At 50.2% G+C, this 22706-nt stretch overlaps 1 protein-coding gene across 1 annotated transcript in view; it reads right to left on the reverse strand.

Annotated features, from left to right (window-relative positions):
* LRP4 (LDL receptor related protein 4) overlaps window positions 1–22706 on the reverse strand; it is a 54421-nt gene that overhangs the window by 19512 nt on the left and 12203 nt on the right. Inside the window, 30 exon segments of the mRNA XM_043582416.1 lie at window positions 67–201; window positions 366–584; window positions 1619–1922; window positions 2279–2504; window positions 2627–2789; window positions 3592–3763; window positions 3870–3956; window positions 4301–4441; window positions 5619–5750; window positions 5839–6028; window positions 7327–7528; window positions 8876–8981; window positions 9537–9618; window positions 9811–10019; window positions 11657–11779; window positions 12161–12175; window positions 12178–12336; window positions 12497–12714; window positions 14858–15014; window positions 16302–16532; window positions 16869–16994; window positions 17397–17531; window positions 17723–17848; window positions 18420–18545; window positions 18953–19072; window positions 19315–19443; window positions 19763–19879; window positions 20275–20388; window positions 20665–20781; window positions 21910–22056. Of these exon segments, the coding sequence (XP_043438351.1) occupies window positions 67–201; window positions 366–584; window positions 1619–1922; window positions 2279–2504; window positions 2627–2789; window positions 3592–3763; window positions 3870–3956; window positions 4301–4441; window positions 5619–5750; window positions 5839–6028; window positions 7327–7528; window positions 8876–8981; window positions 9537–9618; window positions 9811–10019; window positions 11657–11779; window positions 12161–12175; window positions 12178–12336; window positions 12497–12714; window positions 14858–15014; window positions 16302–16532; window positions 16869–16994; window positions 17397–17531; window positions 17723–17848; window positions 18420–18545; window positions 18953–19072; window positions 19315–19443; window positions 19763–19879; window positions 20275–20388; window positions 20665–20781; window positions 21910–22056 (4528 nt within the window).

Below are 22706 nucleotides of genomic sequence, written 5' to 3' on the forward strand. Positions count from 1 at the left end.
TGAATCTCAACCATCTTCTCCTGTGCCCACCCAATTTCCAGAAAGCAACTGGGACAGGATTCCCACCTGCGGGTATCATAGTCCAGGGTAAGGCCATTGGGCCAACCCAGGTCTGTGTTGATGAGGACCTTCCGCTCAGAGCCGTCCAAGTTTGCCCGCTCAATCTTGGCAATGTGGCCCCAGTCTGTCCAGAAGAGGTACCTAAGGTACAACACTGCCATCATCACCAAGGCATGGGAAGATGGTACCAGAGGTTGACAGAATACAGGGGACACGCTGATACCATGAATACAGAGGCATCTTCCAAGGGACCCTTCATCAGGCCCTTCTTCCCTGGGTCTCTTTTCTGCTGGCCATAAACTTACCCCTTCCTGGGGAAAACGGCAATGGCCCGAGGCTCATCCAGGCTATTGTTGATCAGCACTTTGCGGCAGGAACCATCTAGCCTTGATGCCTCAATGGTATTTCGGCCCGTATCTGTCCAGTACAGATTCCTGGCCACCCAGTCTACTGCCAGCCCGTCGGTGGTCTTCAGGCCACGCCCGATCACTGTCTCCATGTTGCTGCCATTCAGATCTGCTCGCCTGAGGGAATAGCTCAGGGTTGGGTGGCTGACCGGATTGACCAGAAATAGACTGAGGTCCCTTTAATCCATGTTCCCATAATTGGATCCCTACTAGAGGTTCCAGAAGGGCAGAGACCACATCTCTGTAAGTACATTCCTCAGCATCTAGAACAGTAGGTACTCAAAATATTAGCAGAATTAATGAATAAAAAATTCTTGGGAGGACAGAGTATTTCCTGGTATTAACAGTGGATGTTTGGGCCCATGTCTTACAGAAGATGGGTTAGTAATTCCCTATATACCTTAGGGATAAAGATTGCTAGGTGGTAATTATAAGAAAGGCAAATTTGTCAAAACCTACCTGTACATTTTTCCATTAGCCCTACACCAGGGTGGGGGTATGTCACAAACATTTAGGGGGCTTCTCTAAACTATGTATCCCCACCTGTCCCCAGCATGAGACCCTAATACACCCCTCAGAGATAACTGCAGGGAATGCCCCTATTCTTTCATGTGAGAATCTCTGTCATGGTAAACCCCTCACACTAGTGGGAGGAATCACATTCCTCAGCTATGGTGGGGTAAAAAAAAAAATGGAAGGAATAATAAAAAGTAAAATAAAACAAAAAATATTTTTAAAACCACAAAAACACAACCTTGGAAACCATCACAAGCCTTGGCATTTGGCCAGGGCTCCTGTATTATAATACAGATACATGGTTTAGTTACATGGCCTACTCATCAATGAGTTTTAGGGGATCCTTGGAGCCCCCACAGGGCCCAATGGTGAGGTAAAGGCTCCAGGTCCCCAGCCTGACATGTCCATTTTACATACTGGGCTTCTCTGCTAATCTGGAAACAAATAAGCAAACAAACAAAAACGTCAAATTTAAACTCTGTTATGAGTGATAAGCAAACAAGTCAGGATCAGAACTCACTATCCAAGCTGCCAAATCACTCAGTCTATTTAGAGGTCAACAGAGACCATAACCTCACCCCGTCAGGGATCAAACACAGATCTGTGTCCTCTGGAGGTTTCAGGGATATTCCTACCTGATAACATCCAGGAATACATCTGTGTAATAGACCTTTCCATCCACACTGTCATAGTCCAGGGAGATGACATTGTTGAGCTCAGGGACGGGGACGTGCACATCTGTGTGGTCGCTGGTGTCCAGCGAGATACGCCGGATGGAGCCGCGGCTGGAGAAGAGTAGGTAGGTCTCGGGAGAGGGATCACACGTCTTCCCATCTCCCTTCAGCTGGATGCCAGTGGGGCAGGCACAGGAGAACCCCGAGGGCCGAGGCAAGCAGAGGTGGGAGCAGCCGCCATTTCTAGAGCCGCATTTGTTAAAACCTGGTGAGGCGAGAACATGAGCTTTGACAACCAGCCTGGAATACTGTGGGAATCTTACAAGGGCCCTAGTTGCCTGATTCTCTGCTGTTCTAAGTGACAGAATTTGGCACCCAACAGGGATGAGGTAGAAGAAGTCCTTTGAAGGTGTTGACAGCATCATGTAGTTATAGCACCAGCCACACCCGGAAGGAACAAAGCCTGATCCAGGAAGGGGGCTTAGGTAGGTCTTTGTCTCTGAGATTCTAAAAGGATCTCTGTGCTCTGGATGTATCTCTGTCACTGAGATACCGCCCCCCCCCCCGCCCCCCCGCCCCGGAAAGCCAGCTCTGGCTCACAGCCCTAGGGGGTTCTCTCACCCAGTGGCTGTGCCCGGTCTACGGCCTGGATGTCCATGAGGCCTGGCAGGTTGGACCTCACCAGGATGACATTGCTGCCAGTACCCTTGTCAGCACGGTGGATGCTACGGGTCTGCCAGTCAGTCCAGTAGATATAGGAGCCAAGCAGGGTGAGGCCATATGGGTGCTGCACGGGAGATACCAGCGTGTGCCGACTGGCGCCGTTCAGGTCAGCGGCCTCAATTCGCTGTAGAGGAAGGAGAGGGTGGGGGGTGGCCGTGAGTGGACCGGGAGCCCTGAGTGGAGATCCTGAACAGTCCTCTCCTGTCTTCCCAGGCTTCCGGGAAGCAACAGGAGCAGTATCCTCACCTCAGTGTGGGCATCAGCCCAGAGCAGTTGGGAACTGGCCTTATCCACGGTCAGCCCATTGGGCCATCCTAGGTTGTTGCTGATGAGCACAGTCCGGTCTGAGCCATCCATTCCAGACCGTTCTAGCTTGGCATTCTCCCCCCAGTCTGTCCAGTACATGAACCTGGGCAAGGAAAAATACTAGCTGTTACGTCCAGAGCCCCTAAACACTGTAAGTACTGACAATATGCCAAACACTGCAAAAAGTATTTTATACAAAAGGTGGAGTTGTTGTTTATGGGGTTAGAGTTTCAGATTTGCAAGATGAAAAAGTTCTGAAGATCTGTTTCACCATAAGGTGAATCTACTATACTGAGCTATACAGTTAAAAAATGGTTAAGGGGTGCCTGGGTGGCTCAATCAGTTGAGCGTCCGACTTCAGCTCAGGTCATGATCTCACGGTTCATGGGTTTGAGCCCCACGTCGGGGCTCTGTGATGACAGCTCAGAGCCTGGAGCCTGTTCAGATTCTGTGTCTCCCTCTCTCTCCGTTCCTCCCCTGCTCTCACTTTGTCTCTCTCTCTCAAAAATAAAGATTAAAAAAAATTTTTTAAATGGTTAAGATGATAAATGTTATATTGTTTTTTACCACAAGTGAAAAAAAAAAAAAAGAACTTTCCATGTACTGCCTCACTTAAGTCTCACAAGAGCCATGGGGTATATACATTTTCATTATCCCCTCCATTTACAGGTGAGGAAACTGAGGATCAGAGGTTAAAGATGCATCCTGGGTTCCTGACTCCAAGGCTGGTGCTTTTTACCTCTATATCATCCTACCACCCTGAGTCACAAGGAGTGGAACAGCCCCAGGGAGGTGGGGCACACTTGCACTTCATAGCCCACTTTCACACCTGCCAGGGCCCCAGCTGAGCCAGCTCCCAACCCCTGCCCAGAACTGCAGAGCCGGCTCTCACCCCAAGCTCTCACCCCATCTCGTGGTACAGCACAATGGCCCGGGGGCTGTCAAGGTTCTGCCACACCAGCACTTTCCTCATGGACCCATCCAAGTTGCCCACTTCAATCCGGTTGGTTCCCGTGTCTGTCCAGTACACTTTCCGGCCAATGGCATCCACTGCGAGCCCATCTGTGGTTTGCAGCCCTGCAGGAAGTCAAGAGCACACACTGGCTCCTGCCTTAAAACAGATGGGCTATTTCCCCAGCTCTGTAGCCAGACACATGGTCCCCGGGCTGGGAGCAAGGCTCACCTGTGGTGATGATGTCCTCATGCTGTGAGCCTTCCAGATCAGCACGGCTGATGCTGTGCAGTGTACTGTCTGACCAGTACACCTTTCCTGGAAAGGAAAGGCTTGGCTCAGCCCGGACCTTCACCTCTCCAATGGACACCCCCAGCGGACTCATGCTCTGAGACACCAGGGCATGTCAGAGAGCCCCATACTGCTGAGCAGAGGAAACCAAGGGAAATATGGAAATATCATGGCAGTAAAAGTTCTTGGCAGAGGTGGAAAGGAAGGCCCCAAACCATGCCTTCATTACCAAAGAGAAAGTGTTGTGGAGATGGGGGCAGGGCTGTGCCAGAGGGAACAGGGAGCCTCAGGCTCTTAGCAGGAAACAGGTGGTGGGGGAGGAAGAATTGCAGTTGCAGTAGGTAAGGGACAGAGGGCAGGGCCACACAGACCTTCCTGGGGATCCACTCCAATGGCAATGGTGTTCTTCATGGTAATGTTGATAGGTACCACCACATCGGCAAAATAAGGGATGTCCAAGGAGACCATGCGTATGTCTACTCTCCTGGCGAAGATGAGGAAACTGTTCATGCCTGCCCAGGTGGGAAGAAAGAGAAGGAGGACAGTCACCCTAGTGTAGCCAGCAAGAGGATCTGAAGCAAGGCAAACTTGAGTTCATGCCTGTCCCTGTCAGTTTCTAGTTGTGTTATCCTGGGCAAGTGATTTAAATTGTTTAAGCCTCCGCTTCCTCATCTGTAGAATGGGGATAATAGCAGGGTATCTGCAGGATTAAAAGAGATCATGCACAGAAAGCACTCAGCCCTAGGCCTGACACATATCATAAATGACAACTCTTTGTTAATATGTGGAAGTGACTCCCTCTGAAGGAACTTTTACCATGAGGTTGGAAAAACTTCATGTTAAGTTAAAGAGCGCTCTCCCTATAACCTGGGAGGCCCGATTCACAGATCCTTTCTCATTCAAATTCCCAAGAAAGTTAGGTTTCAAATGCAGCCTGCCATGTAGCATCCTCTAGGGAGAAACGTCAACTGCTAACATCCGGGCGGCTACACCAGGCCCTGCTTCTGGGACCCTCCAGAAGGGTTGTCACATACCTTGTACGCTCACAAAAGCACCACCTCCAATGGAGGTACCATGACATTGGAGAGATCATATGTTTTAATATGTATTATACCAGCTATGGGCACATAGAACTAAAGTGACTTGTTCTAACCAAACCAGTATATTATGACAATTTTCCAACAGTGAAAGTGTCTGAGAACAGAGCATCTTTTTCTAATATGCATAGAGACACCATAAGAACCAATTAGACTCTGCCTATGATCCTTTCTACCTGGTCCCCTGGGCCGCTTCCTGGGCTTCTCCTTTTTTCTTTTTCTTTACGTTTATTTATTTTTGAGAGACGGAGAGAGACAGAGCATGAATGGGGGAGGAGCAGAGAGAAAGGGAGATACAGAATCAGAAGCAGGCTCCAGTCTCTGAGCTGTCAGCACAGAGCCTGACGCGGGGCTCAAATTCACGAGCTATGAGATCATGACCTGAGCCAAAGTTGGACATTTAAACCAACTGAGCCACCCAGGCGTCCCTGGACTTCTCCTTTTTTTGTAAAACTTCTTGGTCTCCCCCATGCCTCTCAGAGAACCAGGACCCACGGTTTCTCAGCCAAACTGGAGTCCCTCTACAGGGAAGGAATAGAGCCACTGCCCCTCCTAGAGAAGCTCTATCCAGGTCTGTGATGCTCAAACTCACCCGGTGAGCAGGTCTTGCCATCGGGCATCAGGTTGATGCCCGTGGGGCAGGTACAGCTGAAGCCACTTGGATTTGGGGACCGAAGACACAGATGGCTACAGCCACCATTTTCCATAGCACATGGCGTGGACACTGGGTAGGGAGAAGGAGGGGGAATCAATGGTGACGTCTATGGCAAAGGACGACCAAGGAAAAGCCGGTGCGGGCAAGGGCCGCTCACCTGGGGGCCGCCGGCGGTGGAAGACATGGATGTCCATAAGGTTCTCCAAGTTCTCCTGCAGGGTCTCCCGGTCCAGTCCTGTCAGCCGGTCGGCACTCTGTATACTCTTGGTCTGCCAGTCAGTCCAATAGATGCGCTCTCCATACAGGGTCAGCCCAAAGGGGTGGGGGAGCTGGCTTCCAATCAGCACCTGCCAGGGCCCCCGCACTTGTGTCATCCCCCATCCAGGCCGATAGCACAGAACAGTGGTCAAGAGCTCAGGTTGTGGAGTCAGGTTCTTCTACTATCATCTGCTATGTGACCTTGAGCAAGAGCTGGTTATAAAATCTCTCTGACCTTTGGTTTGCCACTCTAGGATATGACCATGACAGTGCCTGGCTCTAAGGGTTGTGTGATGATTGTAAAAGACCACGTATGATTTACATAATGTCAAAATATCTCTGCACGAGTTACTTATTAATTACAAAAGGAAAAACAGCAACTTCACAGTGGACACCACCGGAACCACGCAAAGTTAGTACCACAATAATGGGACAAGCGGACATCTGTGCCTGCTGATGAGACACACTGAGAACTCAGGACACGACTTTATTTAATGTAGTATTCCTGCCCCAAATACATAATCTGAATCTAATTACAAGGAGACATCAGACAAATTGAGGGACATTTTACAAAATAACTGGCATTTACTCTTTAAAAATACAAAGATCAAGACAGGCCTAGAAGGGACTTATTTCCTTGACTGGATGGGTTAAATAATTATGAGGAAGTGTTCCAGATTACAGGTTAAAGATACATGATTACTAAACACAGTTGTGATCTGGGATTGCATCCTGGCCTAAGAAAGAAAAAAGGGGGGAAAAAAGCTATTAAAGGACATTACTGGGGCAATTGGTAGTGAAATTGAATATGGACCGTGAATTAGACAGTAATATGGTATCAATGTTAAATTTCCTGATTTTGATCACTGCACCATGGTTACTAAAGACAATGTTCTTGTTCTTAGGAAATTGAAGTATTTTGGGGTCAAGGGCAGGACGTCTCCAATTTAATCTCTGATGGTTCAGAAAAATAATAATATGCATGTGTGTGTGTATAGACAGAAAGAGAATGGTTCAACAATTTGACTATCCTTACAACTTTTCTGTAAGTTTGAAATTATACCAATAAACAATAACAAAAAGAAAGAGACCGATCACGGGTCTAGGATGCAATTGTTGATTAAATCGCGTTAGCTGTGATGGTTATACCATCTGTACACTTATACCCCCAGCCCACCATCTACACAAATTCCTAGTTTCCCTTCGTCATCATGCAATAATCCCCCATCCATCCCGCCTCTGCTCTGGAAGGCAGTCACAGCTTCAAAGGAACAGCACATGCCTTAACGCTGGTCCCATTGCCCCTGGGTCCTCCCAGCTGCCAGCCAGGGAAAGCTGTCCTAGAGGTTGTCGGGGTTGTGAGGGGATGCCTTACCGCCACCCTTACCTTCCTCTTGCTGCCATCCAGACCAGCAAATTCAATGGTCTTCATGCCGGCATCTGCCCAGTAAAGCCGCTGGGACCCGTAGTCAATGGCTAATCCATTAGGCCAGGTCAGATTGGAAGAGATGATGACCTGGCGGCCCGAGGCATCCATGCCAGCTCGTTCAATCTTGGGGCTTGCACCCCAGTCAGTCCAATACATGTACCTGGGCACAGGCAAGGAAGGTCTTACCAGCCTTCTAGTTAACAACACCCAGTGGGGATTCAGGGTGCCTAGGGTTTCAGGGTTTCAGTGTTTCTGCTTGCGATAGCTGCCCCAGCCTCCTGCCTCAGCTCCCAGCCACATCCTGGGCTCAGAGTTGTCTCTGAAAGTCTCTTATCTTCTATCACTATTGAAAGGGTCCCTGGGGTTTTAATAAAGGCAGAGCCTAAAGGCTCAAGGAGTGTTTAGCAAATAAGGTCTATGTGGGAATAAAGAAAGAAGGCAAGTAAGAATGGGGTATAAACAACCTTTCCTTGATTGGATGGGTTAAATAGTTATGGTATGTAAATTTAGCAGAATTCTATATAACCATTAAGAAGAACAAAGGGCATCTGGGAGGTTCAGTCAGTGAAGCATCCAACTCTTTTGATTTCAGCTCAGGTCACGGCCTCACAGTTCATGGGATGGAGCCCCACATCGGGGTAACAGCATGGAGCCTGCTTGGGATTCTCTCTCTCCCTCTCTCTCTCTGCCCTCTCCCCTGCTCATGCACATGCATGCTCTCTTTAAATAAACAAACAAACAAACAAACAAACAAATAAACTTTGAAAAAAGACAGAACAAGATAACTCTATATTATCAAATGGAAAGACAGTCAAGATTTATAACTAAGTGAAAAAAGACAAGTTACAAAACAGTATGCCATTGCTGTAGATCCAAAATCACCACCACCACCACAAAATGTATATATGCACATAAAAGAAAATCTGGAAAAATACCCTTAACTGTTAACTGTTAGCAATGGTTACTGCTGGAAAGTGAGATTATAGGCAATCTTCACTTCCTACAGATTTATTTACTTATTTGTTTTATTTATTTACAATGAGTTACTTTTGTAAGCAGACCCAAAAAAAAGAGAGAGAGAAATTTTAATTTTTTAATGTTTATTTATTTGAGAGAGACAGACAGACAGACAGACAGACAGACAGCGTGAGCAGGGGAGGGGCAGAGAGAGAGGGAGACGTAGAACCTGAAGCAGGCTCCAGGCTCTGAGCTGTCAGCACAGAGCCCAACGCGAGGCTCGAACCCACAAGCTGCAAGATCATGACCCAAGCCCAAATCGGACACTTAACTGACTGAGCCACCCAGGCGCTCCGAGAGGAAAAAATGTAAAAGGTTTCCTTGTCCACCGGGGAGAAAGAGTTGTCACTGCCTTCTGTGGTTTCTGTAGCTGCCCTTGCTGCCTTGGTGTGCCCATAACATCTGGCTGCTCTTGCTAACCTCCAGACTCCTCTCTAGTGCTCCTGGCTGTGGGACAGGTGGAGCTCGTCCCAAAGGAACAGGTGCTCACCCGCCCATGGGTTCCACCACGATATCCCGGGGACGATCAAGGTTCTCCCAGATGAGAACTGTCCTCATGCTGCCATCTGTGTTGGCCACTTCAATCCGGTCTGTACCTACCAAGAAATCGGGGGCAAAGATATTAACTCTATGCTTGGTCGTTCACCCGACTACCTTCCACTCCCAGCACAGAGCCTGGCACGCAGTAAACACTCAAGAAATATTTTATGATAGATGAGCAACGGATGTTTAGTGAACTGAATTTGGAGAAGATGCTGCTCCGGGTCCAAAAACCACACTTGGAGGTGCTCTGGTATAAGGCATCCCTCTTACCTCCCACACTCACTCACCTGGCTCATCGAAAATACCTGTTTTATTAAGACAGTAATAGATCGAAAACCACAGGGCATAGTTTCCTTATCTGAAATGCCTTAAAACATTCTTGAGCACCAGCTACACAGCGGCAGGAGCTGCCATTTGACTGGCAAATGCCAAATCCTCAGCTATGAGCATCTAGCTTCAGCTCTGCAGCAGCCCCACCACTTCTGACCTACCAAGAACTTCAGGCCAAGACAAGTGGTCTAGGAGGGGCACTGGGCCCCTTGTACCTGAGACTAGAATTTTAATAAGAGGAATCCCACACAGCCAGGCCATGGCTGCCCTGTACATACCTGCATCTGTCCAGTATAGCTTGTTGGTGACCCAATCAATGGCCAGGCCTGCTGGGCTCTCCAAACTGGTATCTACCACCACCTGGACAGGAAGCAAAGCTGTATCACCAAACTTTTTTCAAGCAAAGCTGAGGACTTGTACCTCAGCTCTGGGACCCAACTGTACCAATTCTCAAGGCTGGCAAAGGTATGGGAAGCCTTTACCCAGGACAGGGTGGATTCCACCCCTCAATCTCTGCCCTCCCCAAGGGCCTGTGCCCTCGATGGGCCCTACCTCCTGTCCTGTTCCATCCCACTTGGCCCTGCTGATGGTGTCAGTGCTGACATCTGTCCAGTACACGTGGTCATCCCGGGAGTCCCAGTCAAGGGCCACAGCACTGCGCACGTCAGCCAGTGGGATGACATCGTCGGACAGGTCCTCTGTGTCGAAGCTGATCCGACGGATGTCCATCCTTCGGGCAAAAAGCAGGAACTTGTCAAGACCTGATCAAAGGCCGAAAGGGGTCTTCTTTTAATGCTCTAAATCCAGTAACAGTGACAGACACAGACGCTCACCTGTGTGACATCTGGTTCAATCACACTTCCTGGGATCTGGTGCCCTTTGTCCCCTACTCTTCACACCTCAGGTCCCCTTTGAGCCCTTGGCAGCCCATGCTGACAGACTCAGACTTTAGGATCAATGGCCTAGGAAGCAGACTCTCGCCAGAGCCCAGAAGCGCATCTTGTTTAAGCATCTGTCAGCTTCCATCTCCTTTTCTCTCCTCTTTGCTCAGCTTCTTCCGGTGCACTGGCTAGATCACCATCAGACCCCAGCCGACCTCACGGACTTCTGTTTCTGCTTCGGGCCGCTGCTGCTCCACTCCATCTCCTAGATCCTCTCTCTTGCTCTTCCCTTCACCAACTTTAGCCAACAATGACTTCCTGCCTTGCCTCCTCTATTCTCATAGCAACTCTTTGTGATTTATGTCATTCTTAATCTCATTTTCTAGATGAGCCACCTTGAGGGTAGCAGACGTCAAGTAACTTGCCTAGCTTCCTCTCGCTAGAAAGCACCAGGGCTGGGACTTGAACTCAGGTTAACTCCAGAGAAGGAGCTCTGGACACTCCCCTACACAGCTTCTTCCTGGCTGGCTCTGTTCTGTCCCTTGCTCCATTCTGGTCTGAGTATTTCCCACTATGCATTTCTGCCTGGAAAGGCACTTCCTGCCTAACTTCACCAAGTGTCTTCTTTTAAGCTCTGGGAAACCCTTAAGGGGGAGCTCCTGGGGAAACCTCATGCGCCTCTCAGAGACAATATGGAAAAAGCTGGGCACTTAGAAGAATTGAAGGAAAGTAGGTTCTCAGTCAACGAGTGTTGAACAAATAGTCCTTGTTACTCTGCATAGTTTCCCTGATCTCACTTTCTGGAAATGACCCAGACCCCAAGAGAAATTTGATTTTAATCAGGAATAAGAGGGTCAGTGGGTGCACAGCAGTAAATAAGAGCAGCTGCTGACATACGAGGAACTACCCTCAGCCCCTTGGTAGTCATGTCATGCCCGGATCACTCCTCTCTGGACTATTCTTAGGAAAAGTCACCTGTGACTCTGAGCTAGACAGGGCTACCGTTTCAAAGCAATGACCCTGCAGCAGTTCAGTGGAAGCCAAAATAGTTCAGGGAGTGACTGGGGTGTCCCATTATCTTTCACTCATTAAACACATATTTATCCAGCATCTACATATGCAGAGTTATCACCAGAGGTCCTAATCTCGGCTCTGTGGTTTAGGGGCTGGAAGTAAGTCTTTAACAGGGTGAGGCTAAAGGTTAAAAAAAAATAGAAACCCCTGCTTTCTAGAAGGGCCTGGAACCTTCTTGCGACCTATAGATAAAGCATCCTACCTGGTGAATGATACACGAGCCTGGTTGCAGGCATTCATACTTGACTGGGTAGTACCACTGAGCCCCCAGGCCTTGGCTTTGATATAAGAGCTATCAGCCTCTTAAGTTCTTCCTCTCCAGGGGCTACTGAGGAGCCTGGCTCTTCCCCATGACAGGAAATCCCTTGGACTCCTATCTCTTGTTCCTTCCGCCCACCGTCACAAGGCACATCCATTGAGGCAGGTGTCCCAGACCCACTTACTCTGGGCACAGGCGTGGCTGCTGATCTTGCGGAAGCCAGTGGGACAGGCACAAGTATAGTTCTGGCCACTGGGCAGACACAGATGAGTGCAGCCTCCATTGTTGTCCCCACAGCGGTTTTTCCCTGTTCAAAGAGCCCAGAGCAAAAGGGTCAGGTAAGACCAAAGGTTGCAGAGTCCATCCCAAGGCTAGTGGGTAGGGGTTTAGCTAGGGTGTGAGCTCTCTGGAGGGAGAAACTATGTCTTATTTTTTATAGCTGCCCCAGCTGCAAGCACAGTGAATACCTGACATAGGAGATATCCTATAAATGTTTGCATGAATTAAATGACAGTGAAGCAGATTTTCAGGAGTATCGATGTTGTACCCTAAATGTCCAGCAGAGGGAGAAATTAGCCCATTATCAATGCCAACCTCAAATTTCCCTGCCAGAAACCATGGCAACTGTGACAGGTGCAGGGAAGGTTCTCAGAGGCACCAGAGGTTTACCAGGTGGGTAGTTTTTTACCTGCAGGCTGACGCTGGGGTGCAAGGTGTGGATGTCCATGGGGAAATGGAGTTTGTTGCGAATAATCTCCTGGTTCTTCCCAGTAAACTTGTTAGCACTGTTGATGCTCTTGGTGTGCCAGTCTGTCCAGTACAGGCTGTCTTCAAACACGGTGATGGCAAAGGGGTGGGGGAGGCCTGGGGAAAGTCCAGAAGGACTTCAGTCCAGACATATCCTGCCATGGGCTCTGGGCCCAGGCCTGGCAACTGCACAAATCTCACCCTCTGCCAAGGCTTCTAGGGGCTGGGACTGGGGAAGGAGGATGAGAGATGGAGGAGAGTGCAGAAAGGGCCTCACCCTGGCTAATGACAGCCTTGCGATGACTCCCGTCCAGATTGGCCCTCTCGATGACATGGTGCTTAGCATCCACCCAGTACATACGATGCCCGGCATAGTCAATGGTGAGGCCATTGGGCCAGAAGAGATGAGTGTCGGCAATGATGCGGCGTCCAGAGCCATCCATGCTGGAGGCCTCGATGCGGGGGGTGTTGCCCCAGTCTGTCCAGTAAATGGTCCTAGGAAGAGGGAAAGGACATTGAGAGACAGGCGGCAGAAGGCATGTAGTAACAAGGATAGCAATCAGACTGAGGTCTTTTATCCATTTAACCCAGGAGACCCCAACTGGTAGGTGACACGTTCTGTTTAGTCCACAGGGTGTTTTTTCAATGTTTGAATTTAAATGTCTCTAGCAGGGCATTTATTCAGTTAACCTTTTTTTTTTTTTTTTTTTTTTTTTTTTTGTAGTACCTGCAGGGCTCTATCTTAGGGAGTAGGAGTATAGCAATGAACAAAAGAGTCAAAAATCCCAACCCTTGTGGAATTAACAATATATTATATTATTAGTTAGGACAGATACTTTTTTCTTTTTCACAATCTCTATCCCTGCCTTTTGTATTTTACACACACACACACCCTCACATACATACACTCACACTCACACAGGGTTTTTAAAACAGCTGACTTAGAGGACACGGCCCTCAATTGACTACATTGAATTTTTATAAACCAGAAGAACATCCATTTAAGGAGACTTTTTTTTCTAATAATAAAAATTACCATTAATTTTTATAACTCAGCTCAATCCTATGAACTAATAATAAAAATACTAAAATCTACCACTATCTAAGTATATTATGCCATTTAAAATGCATCTTATTTGGGGCGCCTGGGTGGCTAAATCAGTTAGGCGTCCAACTTCGGCTCAGGTCATGATCTCATAGTTGGTGAGTTCAAGCCCTGTGTTAGGCTCTGTGCTGACAGCTCAGAGCCTGGAGCCTGCTTCGGATTCTGTGTCTCCCTGTCTCTCTGCCCCTCCCCTGCTCGTGCTCTGTCTCTGTCTCTCTCTCTCATAAATAAACATTTAAAAAAAATTAAAATGCATCTCATTTGGGGGGTGAAATGGGTGAAGGAGGTCAAAAGGTATAAACTTCTAGTTATATAATAAGTAAGTCATGGGGATGTAATGTACAGGATGGTGACTATGGTTAATAATACAATATTGTATTATTATTGAAAGTTGCTGAGAGTAGATCTTAAATGTTCTCATCACAAGAAAAAATTGTTGTAACCATTATATGTTGACAGATGTTAACTAGATTTACTGTGGTGATTATTCTGCAATATACACAAATCATTATGTTGTACATCTGAAACTAACATAAAGTTATACGTCAATTATACCTCAATCTTTAAAAATGAGTCATTTAATCTTCGTACAGCTATAAGGTACACGTGGGTTTTTTTTTAAAGATTTTACTTATTTACTTTTTAAAGTAATCTCTACACCCAACATGGGGCTCGAACCTACAACCCCAAGATCAAGGTCACATGCTCAACGACTGAGCCAGCCAGGTGTCCGGGCATGGTTTGTTTTTTTTTTTAATTTTTTCACTGTTTATTCATTTCTTTTTTTTAATTTTTTTTGATGTTTTTATTGATTTTTGAGAGAAAGAAAGCACAAGCTTGAGAGGGGCAGAGAGAGAGGGAGACAGGAACCAAAGCAGGCTCCACGCTGACAGCAGGGAGCCCAATGCGGGGCTCAAACTCACTAGTGCTGAGATCATGACCTGAGCTGAAGTCAGACGCTTAGCTGACTGAACCACCAAGGTGCCACAAATGTTTATTCATTTCTTTCTTTTTTTTTTAATATTTATTTTTGAAAGAGAGAGAGAGAGAGAGAGAGAGAGAGAGAGAGAGAGAGAGAGAGAGAGAGACAAAGCATGAGTCGGGAAGGGGCAGAGAGAGAGGGAGACACAGAATCTGAAGCAGGCTCCAGGCTCCCAGCTGTCAGCACAGAGCCCAATGCGGGACTCAAACTCATGAACTGTGAAATCATGACCTGGGATGATGTCGGATGCTTAACCGACTGAGCCACCCAGGCAAACCCCACCACGCCGCCACCACCCCCCTGCCCCCACCAGGTATGTTTTTTACTTACCAATTATAAGTGAGTAAATGGAGGCAGATATAGACTGACCCAAGACCACACAGCCAATTACTACAGAACCAGGACTCAAATCCAGGTGTGTCTGGGTACAGAGCCCAGGCTGTTAACACCACACTGTGAACAGGCTCCCCAGCAGTTTGGCCCAGGTGGCCTGGGAACTGTCTCTAGGGGGTGCAAGAGGGATATGGGAGCTTGAGACACAACTCACTCACCCCTCCATGGGGTGCAAGGCAATAGCCCGGGGCTTCTCAAGGTTTTGCCACAGCAGCACCTTCCGATGGGCTCCGTCCAGGTTCGCCACCTCAATCCTTGATGTTCCTGAGTCGGTCCAGTAGAGTTTGTCATGGACCCAATCCACAGCCAGGCCCCCTGACGGAAAGAGGCAGTAGGAAGGGTCAGGGATTCAGCCAGGGCTCCTCTGTGCCACAATAACAAGTGCAAAATCTTGCACCGGGTTTTGGTTAGGTGGTGTTCTAGCCACGTGACATATACTAACTTACGTAATCATCACAACAACTCTATGAGCTAGATACTGAAATCCCCATGGAGATGAAGAAATCAAGGTACAGAGAAGTCAAGTAGCTGTCCAAGGTCAGGCATTTCCTCCTCTCAGCCAACCATATTCCACATCCTGAATCCTGGCTCCCTGACCCACACCCACCACACTGGCTCCAGAATTTGCAAACTGTGGCTTAAGGTTTTGCAGAGGCACTCGAGACGTGCCATAAGCATTTGAGTCAAGTGCGCACGGTACCGAATTCTAATCCACTTCACTGGCTTGTAGAATGGCCTGAGATTACTGAGTGAGTTCTTGTTTCTTTCTTTCTTTCTTTTTTTAATCTGTAAACATTTGGATGTATCTATGTGAGTCAAGCAGAATATTCTTTTTTTTTTTTTTTCAACGTTTATTTATTTTTGGGACAGAGAGAGACAGAGCATGAACGGGGGAGGGGCAGAGAGAGAGGGAGACACAGAATCGGAAACAGGCTCCAGGCTCTGAGCCATCAGCCCAGAGCCCGACACGGGGCTCGAACTCCCGGACCGCGAGATCGTGACCTGGCTGAAGTCGGACGCTTAACCGACTGCGCCACCCAGGCGCCCCAGAATATTCTTAATAGTAAGCAATCAAAACAAAATTCTGAATTAAAACAAATGCTAAGACTGAGAGCAAATTGTAACTGTTGTCCATAAATCTCTGATTTCAAATTATTACATTCATCAAAACGTCTCAATAATGAGCAAATGTTATAAACCTGAACCCATAAAATTAATGTATACTAACAAATGTTTTCAATGTTTTCTTTCTTTTTTTTCTTTTTTAAGTTTATTTATTTCTTTTGAGAAAGAGAGAGAGAGAATGGGAGAAAGAGAATCCCAACGAGGCTCCGAGCTGTCAGCACATAGCCCAACGCAGGCCTCGAACCCACAAACTGCGAGATCATGACCTGAGCCGACAACAAGAGTCAGACACTTAACCAACCGAGCCACCCAGGCGCCTCCTAAAAAATGTTTTCTATACTAGAATTCCATCCAAGAGTTCACTGCAAGAAAGAGATGTTCTGCTGCCCAAAGTTTACAAGCCATCATCCTGTTCCTTCCCCGGTTACTTTGCACATGGTGTGGCCCTGCCCTTCCCCACAGGGCCTCATTCCCTACCTGGGCTCTCGAGCCCTGTAGACACAACCTCCTCCACGTTGCTGCCATTGAGGTTGGCACGGAGGATCCGGTCCAGGGTGACGTCTGACCAGAAGACAAGCTCGCGTCGGTGGTGGAAATCAAGGGCAATGGCATTCTCCAGGTTGTTGAGCAGCAATGTGTACTCGGAGCGGTGCGGCAGCACCTGCCGGATGTCGATGCGATTGGCGAACAGCAGCACAGGCTCCGGCCCTGGGACGTGGCATAGAAATGGGGCCACCACTGGGCTCCAGAGCTGCTCCTGACACCCCTCGTCATGCATCCCCAGCTCCTCAGCTGATGAGTGGGGCCCCTTGCCCATGTCCAGAACTGTTGGCATCTGTACTAGAAGAGTAGGAGCCTCCAGAGCATACTCCCCTCCCCGCCCCTCCCCAGCAGTTTTTCTTGGGGCTCAGAATGCAATTCACAGCTCCGTTTTACTCAGATGAAAAATCTCTCTACCTCTCAGCAAATGCCCAAGTACTGGAACACCGGGATGTCTCTATGCTCGGCCCTCTGCCCACCTAGCCGAACGCCAACACCCCTTACCCAGAGCCTTGCAGCTGCGCCGGTCGGGCCGGAGCTCGTAGCCTGCTTCACACCAGCACTGGAAGGCCCCTTCGCTGTTGGTGCAGCCCTGGCTGCAATACCCCTCCTCCGCACATTCATTCACATCTGGGAGGACCGAGCAGGGTCAGGAGATCTCCGTTCTGCCATCCTCCCCCCACCCCCCAACAACCCCCCAGGCTGACTAGTTGCTTCCCGTCCCACATACCCATCTACTTTCCAGGCCTAGTGGGAAGGCTATATAACAAGTGGTTAAGGGCTTTAAGGGCATGGAGACCCGGGCTAGAATCCCAACTCTGCTATCACCGGCCCTGTGGCCATCAGTAAGTTACTTAACCTCTCTGAGCTTCAGTTTCCCCAGCTGGGAAACAGAAGGGACAGTCCCCACCTCCTAGGGTGATGATGAAGCGAGGTTACGTCCGTCAGATGTTTGACCCAGAGGAAACATAGCTGCCCATCGCTGCCCCTGCCCAGGATCCTGCCCCTGATCCAAACCAGGCCCCAGCTCACCTTGGCACATGTGCCCATCCTCGGTAAGCCGGTAGCCTGTGTGGCAGGTACACTGCACTGCCCCCCGCACCATCTGGCACTTCTGGGCGCAGCCACCGTTGTTAACATTGCAGTTCTCCTCACCCGTCCGGGGCCCTGTGCCAGCCAAGCCAGAGATGGGAGTTGAGCCCAGAATCCTCCCCCAGACAGCCAACTTGGCATTCCACCTGGACCACGAAGAACAGCTCCCGAGGCTGCAAGAATCCCTAGGGAGGATTCTCTTTGAACCACATGGGTGGGGTTCAGCCACACACCAGGGGCCAGGCCCGCCCACCGGGGACACTCACGGCAGTTCTGCTGTGGGCCTTCGTCACTGTTGTCACCACAGTCGTTGACCCCATTGCACAGCTTCCTCTGCCCGATGCAGCGCCCGTTCCAGCACAGGAACTGGTCTGAGGCACACTGGGGGCTTCCTGGAGAGGGAGGGAGGGCCGGCAGGGAGGGAGTGAGAGGTAGGTCACAGCAGGGCAGGGCTTGGGTCAACAAAAGGATGGGAGCCTGTCATTTTCCAGGGTGAGCTGGAGACAGAGGAGACTCAAGGTGGGAGGGTCGGGGTCCAAGGCAGGAAACAGCTCAGACAGGGCTGGCTGAATGTCTACATTCGTTCTCTCCCCCCAGGATGCCACGGTGGGATGTTGAGGACGTGGGACAGATTGAGAGAGTGTGTCTGTGTGTCCAGCACCCAGTGTGGCTAGGGTGGTGGGGGATGTCAGCCACGGAGAATGGTCCCTGCTCACTAGGGCCAGAGCAACAGGCCATGTATGAGCTAGAACGTGAGAGGCTGCTGCTACTGTGGTCCAGGCTGCAGAAGGTACACCGGGATTTGACACCGGTAACGAGAAGGGCGGGCAAAATCAGGCCACAGGCAAGATCAGACTAAAGCATCACTGTAGCCCGATGGCAGCAGCAACATCCTCTTTCCACCCCTGTTCTCCAATCCCATCACGGGTTTAAGGGCCTGGGGGTACCCCTGGGGCGCTCCACCTGTGTTCTCACAGTCCTCTTCATCACTGTTGTCTGCACAGTCATCCTCCCCATCACAGCGCCAGGACAGGCGGACGCAGCGACCTGACCGACAGCGGAACTGTTCCGCGGTACACATGGAGGTGGCTGGGCAGAGCAAAGGCCTCATGAAAGGCTGACCCCATTTTGGCCCGAAGCTCCACCCGGCCACCCCAAAATGCATTTTGTGGCAGCATCCACACCAGTCTTCTTGTCATGGTTGTTCTGAATGGCATCTCTGTGCAAGTCAGAAAAAGGCAACCTTCCCTCAAGATGCCTCACCACTGTCTGCTAGAAAACTGCCACGATGAATATATAAATCTATATAATTATAGAATAGGTAAGTTTCCCGCGTGACTGGCATCGCTTTGGACATAGCGCCTCTGTGCCGTGCCCAACCCACACCACTGTACAGGACAATCCTGTCCAATCTGTCTTTATCAATGGTGGCCATTTTGGCTCCACAAGCCCTTTCCCTACTTCCAGACCAGACCTTGGACACTGGCCCCACTCACTGCAGTTGCGCTCATCAGACTGGTCGTCACAGTCCGCGTCGCCATCACAGCGCCAGCCCGCGTTGATGCACAGGCCACTGTCACACATGAACTCCCCAGAGCGGCAGGGCTGGTGGGAGGCTGGGGAAACAGGACAGACTTCTGTCTCTAGCCTGTCCATGAACACAGTGTCCATAGCAGAGCAGAAAGCCGGGCCCCAGCACCCAGCTCCTCCCTCTCTGCCCAACAGGGACCAGGGAATCCAGAAACTCCTCCCTTGAGCTCCGGCCCCAGCTGATACCTATGCCTTACCACCCCAGGAGTTCCTTGGGGCCTGGCCTCCCCCTCCCTCCCAGCTCCGCCCCGCTGGCCGGAGCACTCACAGCAGTCGGCCTCGTCAGACCAGTCCCCACAGTCATCATCACCATCACAGTGGTAGATATCGAGGATGCAGCGGCCGTAAGCACACTGGAACTCCTCCAGGTTGCAGGGAGGCGCTGGCACTGCTGAGGCTGGAAGGCAGGCGTGGGGGACAGGGAGGGGCGCACGCTCAGGCCCAGAGAGAGCTGAGAGGCCCGGACTCCTCCAAGAAGGCGGAAGACGTTCAGGCAAGGGAAGCCGGTTTCACGTGGGACAGCCCTGTGAGACTTCCGTATGCTGCTGGAGCCATGGGGACCCTCCCTCTGCACCTGAGGAATCTGCTCCCACCCTAGCTCAGCCTCGGAGGAACAGTTTCGTAAGAGCCTGCCCTCCTGGCCCACTGCACGTGCACCCCTCTGCCCACGGGATGCTGCTGCCTCCTGCCCCGGCCCGAGTTCTGGGGCCACTCACGACAGCTCTCCTCGTCAGAGCCATCTTTGCAGTCGGTGTCACCATCGCAGTACCAGTGCTCAGCGATGCAGCTTCCATCACTGCAGCGGAATTCCTTGTCAGAGCACTTGCGCATGTCTGGGGGACGCAATGGGACAGCGATCCTGCGGGAGCCCGACAGGACAGGCCGCCCTCCTAAGATCCTCCCCGACTCCCACCCACATTGCCCCTGTGGGTCTGACCCCATCCCTGGAAGACACCACGGATTTGGTGCAGACCGTCTGGGGAAAGCCGCAGCCCTGGAGACATGGGGCCTTGGGTTCCTGTTCCCCTCGTGGTGGTTCGCAGTGTGTGGGGGGAGGGTCTGGACTGTTGTGCCCCTCCCACCTTCTTCCAGCTGCTCCAGACGTCTGGGCAGTTCAAGGTGTGGCAGTGTTAAAGCCACTGCTGCCCTTCAACCCCCCCTCCTCCCGCCCCCGCCATGGCCAGACCACCAGCAGCCATCCTGCCCACCTCCCTGGAGCTCCACTCACCACACTGCTCATCACTGTTGTCCCCACAGTCATTGTCACCATCACAGTGCCACAGGCTCCGGATGCAGTAGCCATTCTGGCAGGGGAACTCGTCCTCCTCACACTCCCGGGGGGCTGTGGGGTACAGAGCAGTCAGGCTGCTGCAGACAGCGGGGGCCAGGGGCCCAACAGAAAGCCCCACGGACCAGAGCAGTCACTTCTACACCACCCAAAGGGATGTGAAGCAGGTGGCAGTTTCTCAGACTCATCTAACCAAGACGGAAGGTGAAAGGAGGGGCAAAGAGCAAAGACCCAGGAAGTGATGTGGGCCTGGGGCATCATTTTCTGATTGAAAATCCCTTCCCAACAGAGCCTGACGGGGCCCGCCTGGTGCCCATCACCAGCACTCACGACAGTCCTGCTCATCTGAGTCGTCTTCACAGTCGTTGTCCCCATCACACACCCAGGAGCGGCGGATGCACTTGCCATTGTCACAGTGAAAATCAAGAGGGGAACAGGTGGGCAGCACTGAGTCCCAGGAAGAGAAGGGAACAGGGAATCTGTCTGAGGCAGGCTCCACTGGGCCGGAAAGCCTTTGCCAACACCCCTTATCCCACATCTCCCCGTGTGAGCCACAGTCCTTCCTCACAGACTCCCATGCCTGATGGAGGAGCTAGGCAGAAACCACAGCTAAGAAGCCAGAGCATTAGCAGGGAACAGCGGCGAGGGATTCACAGGGCAGGGCAGGCCAAGGAACTCAAAACCACTAAGAGAAACATGAGCAAGAAAAAAGAAGTGTATTTTTTTTTCCTCTGTTAAATGATGATTAACACAGCTGGGCTCAATTTCCAGTTCTAGAACTCATCACTTACCACGCCGAGCAAGTCAGTTACCCTCTCTGAGCCACAGGTTGTCTGACTGTACGATGGGGGTAATTATACTTGGCTCACAGAGGTCTTTTGAGATAATGCACATGACAGTGCTACATGAAAGGTGAGCCATGTATCATCACAATTAGCTGAACTGGTTAGGGTTAAGGTCCAGGTTGTAGCTTCAATCTTATTAGACTAATTAGCCACCTTCAGACACAGGTGCTACAGCTTGCATCTCTAAACCCAGACAGCTGGCTCAGCAATGATATTTCTATAGATCTGGGGCAGGAGGCCCTAGCCTGTTGTGCCTATATTACTTACTACACTAGGGGAAAGGAAGGTTTAAAGAGAATATAATATTTCCTAAAACTTATATTATTAAAAAAAGATATGATTATACAGAATACTAACATAAGAAACACAGAAATAATCTGCATCCGCGTATAGTATGCACATTAAAAATGCACAAAAATACACAAACATATATTCACGTAAATACAGAGATCCATTTAAAGAGACTGCCTATAGTTTCAAGGGTGTTTTATTCCATACTTGTCACAAAGTTTGTTTTATTGGACATATATGCATGGAAATACAAGAGGACTGGAGCCCTATATATTGTGAAGAAACCACCCATCTGTCAATATCCGTCACCCTCACAAGAGTCCAACGCTCTGCATCTGATACAGCAGGTGTACAGAACATTCATCAGACCCTCATCCCGAGGTCCCTCCCCTCTTCTACTACTTCCCACCACTCCCTGGCTGGGATGGGAAGTGCTTACTACATCCGTCCTCATCGCTGTGGTCCCCACAGTCGTTGTCTCCATCACACTGCCACTGGGCGGGGATGCAGGTACACTCGCCGAGGGCACTCACCGCACATGTGAAGTGGCTCCGACCACAAGCACACTCGGGGCTGCTGGCTAGCCCTGTGCAGAGGGGAGAGGAACCAATGAGGGCTCAGCTCCTGCCTAGCCACAGCCCATTCTAGAGAGTAGAGGAGCCCCATCTCAGGGCACTGTTACCAAGAGAGCCACGGGATACCACAGGGAGATGCAGACCATGCAATCATGCCTTCCCCCTCCTCCAAGACACTAATGGTCAAGAAGACAACCTGTGACCCTAGGTTCATAACAAGTCCAGTACCCTCTCTATGACAGGGCTTTTTGCCCAGTACCCCCAAGAGACAAGAGATGAATGATGCCACTCAGGGAGTTGGTGCCTTTGGGGAAAAGGAGCAGGGGAAAGAAAGGGTGATGCTGTGAGACCTTGAGACCCTTGCCTCCAAAGCTAGGTTCAGATATGGACGCTTTTGCATCTGGCCAGGACCAGGCCCTTGGCTGTCAGCCAGGCAGGGCAAGAAATAGTGGAATTAAAATGCCAGAGCCCCTTTTGGAGTAGGGAACCCACACAGGGGAACAGGAAGCAACACAGGCTGTTATGAGTCTCCAGGTCAGAACTCACCTTTAAGGAGGGTGACCAGAAGAAGTGGGGCTCCAGGGGGAGGGGAGCAGTCAGAGCCTTCCCATCTGTGGGACAGGCTACAGCCTAGAGGAAGGATGGCAGAAGCAGCCCCTCC

This window comes from Prionailurus bengalensis, chromosome D1, assembly GCF_016509475.1.
Source record: "Prionailurus bengalensis isolate Pbe53 chromosome D1, Fcat_Pben_1.1_paternal_pri, whole genome shotgun sequence".
NCBI classification, from domain to species: domain Eukaryota; kingdom Metazoa; phylum Chordata; class Mammalia; order Carnivora; family Felidae; genus Prionailurus; species Prionailurus bengalensis.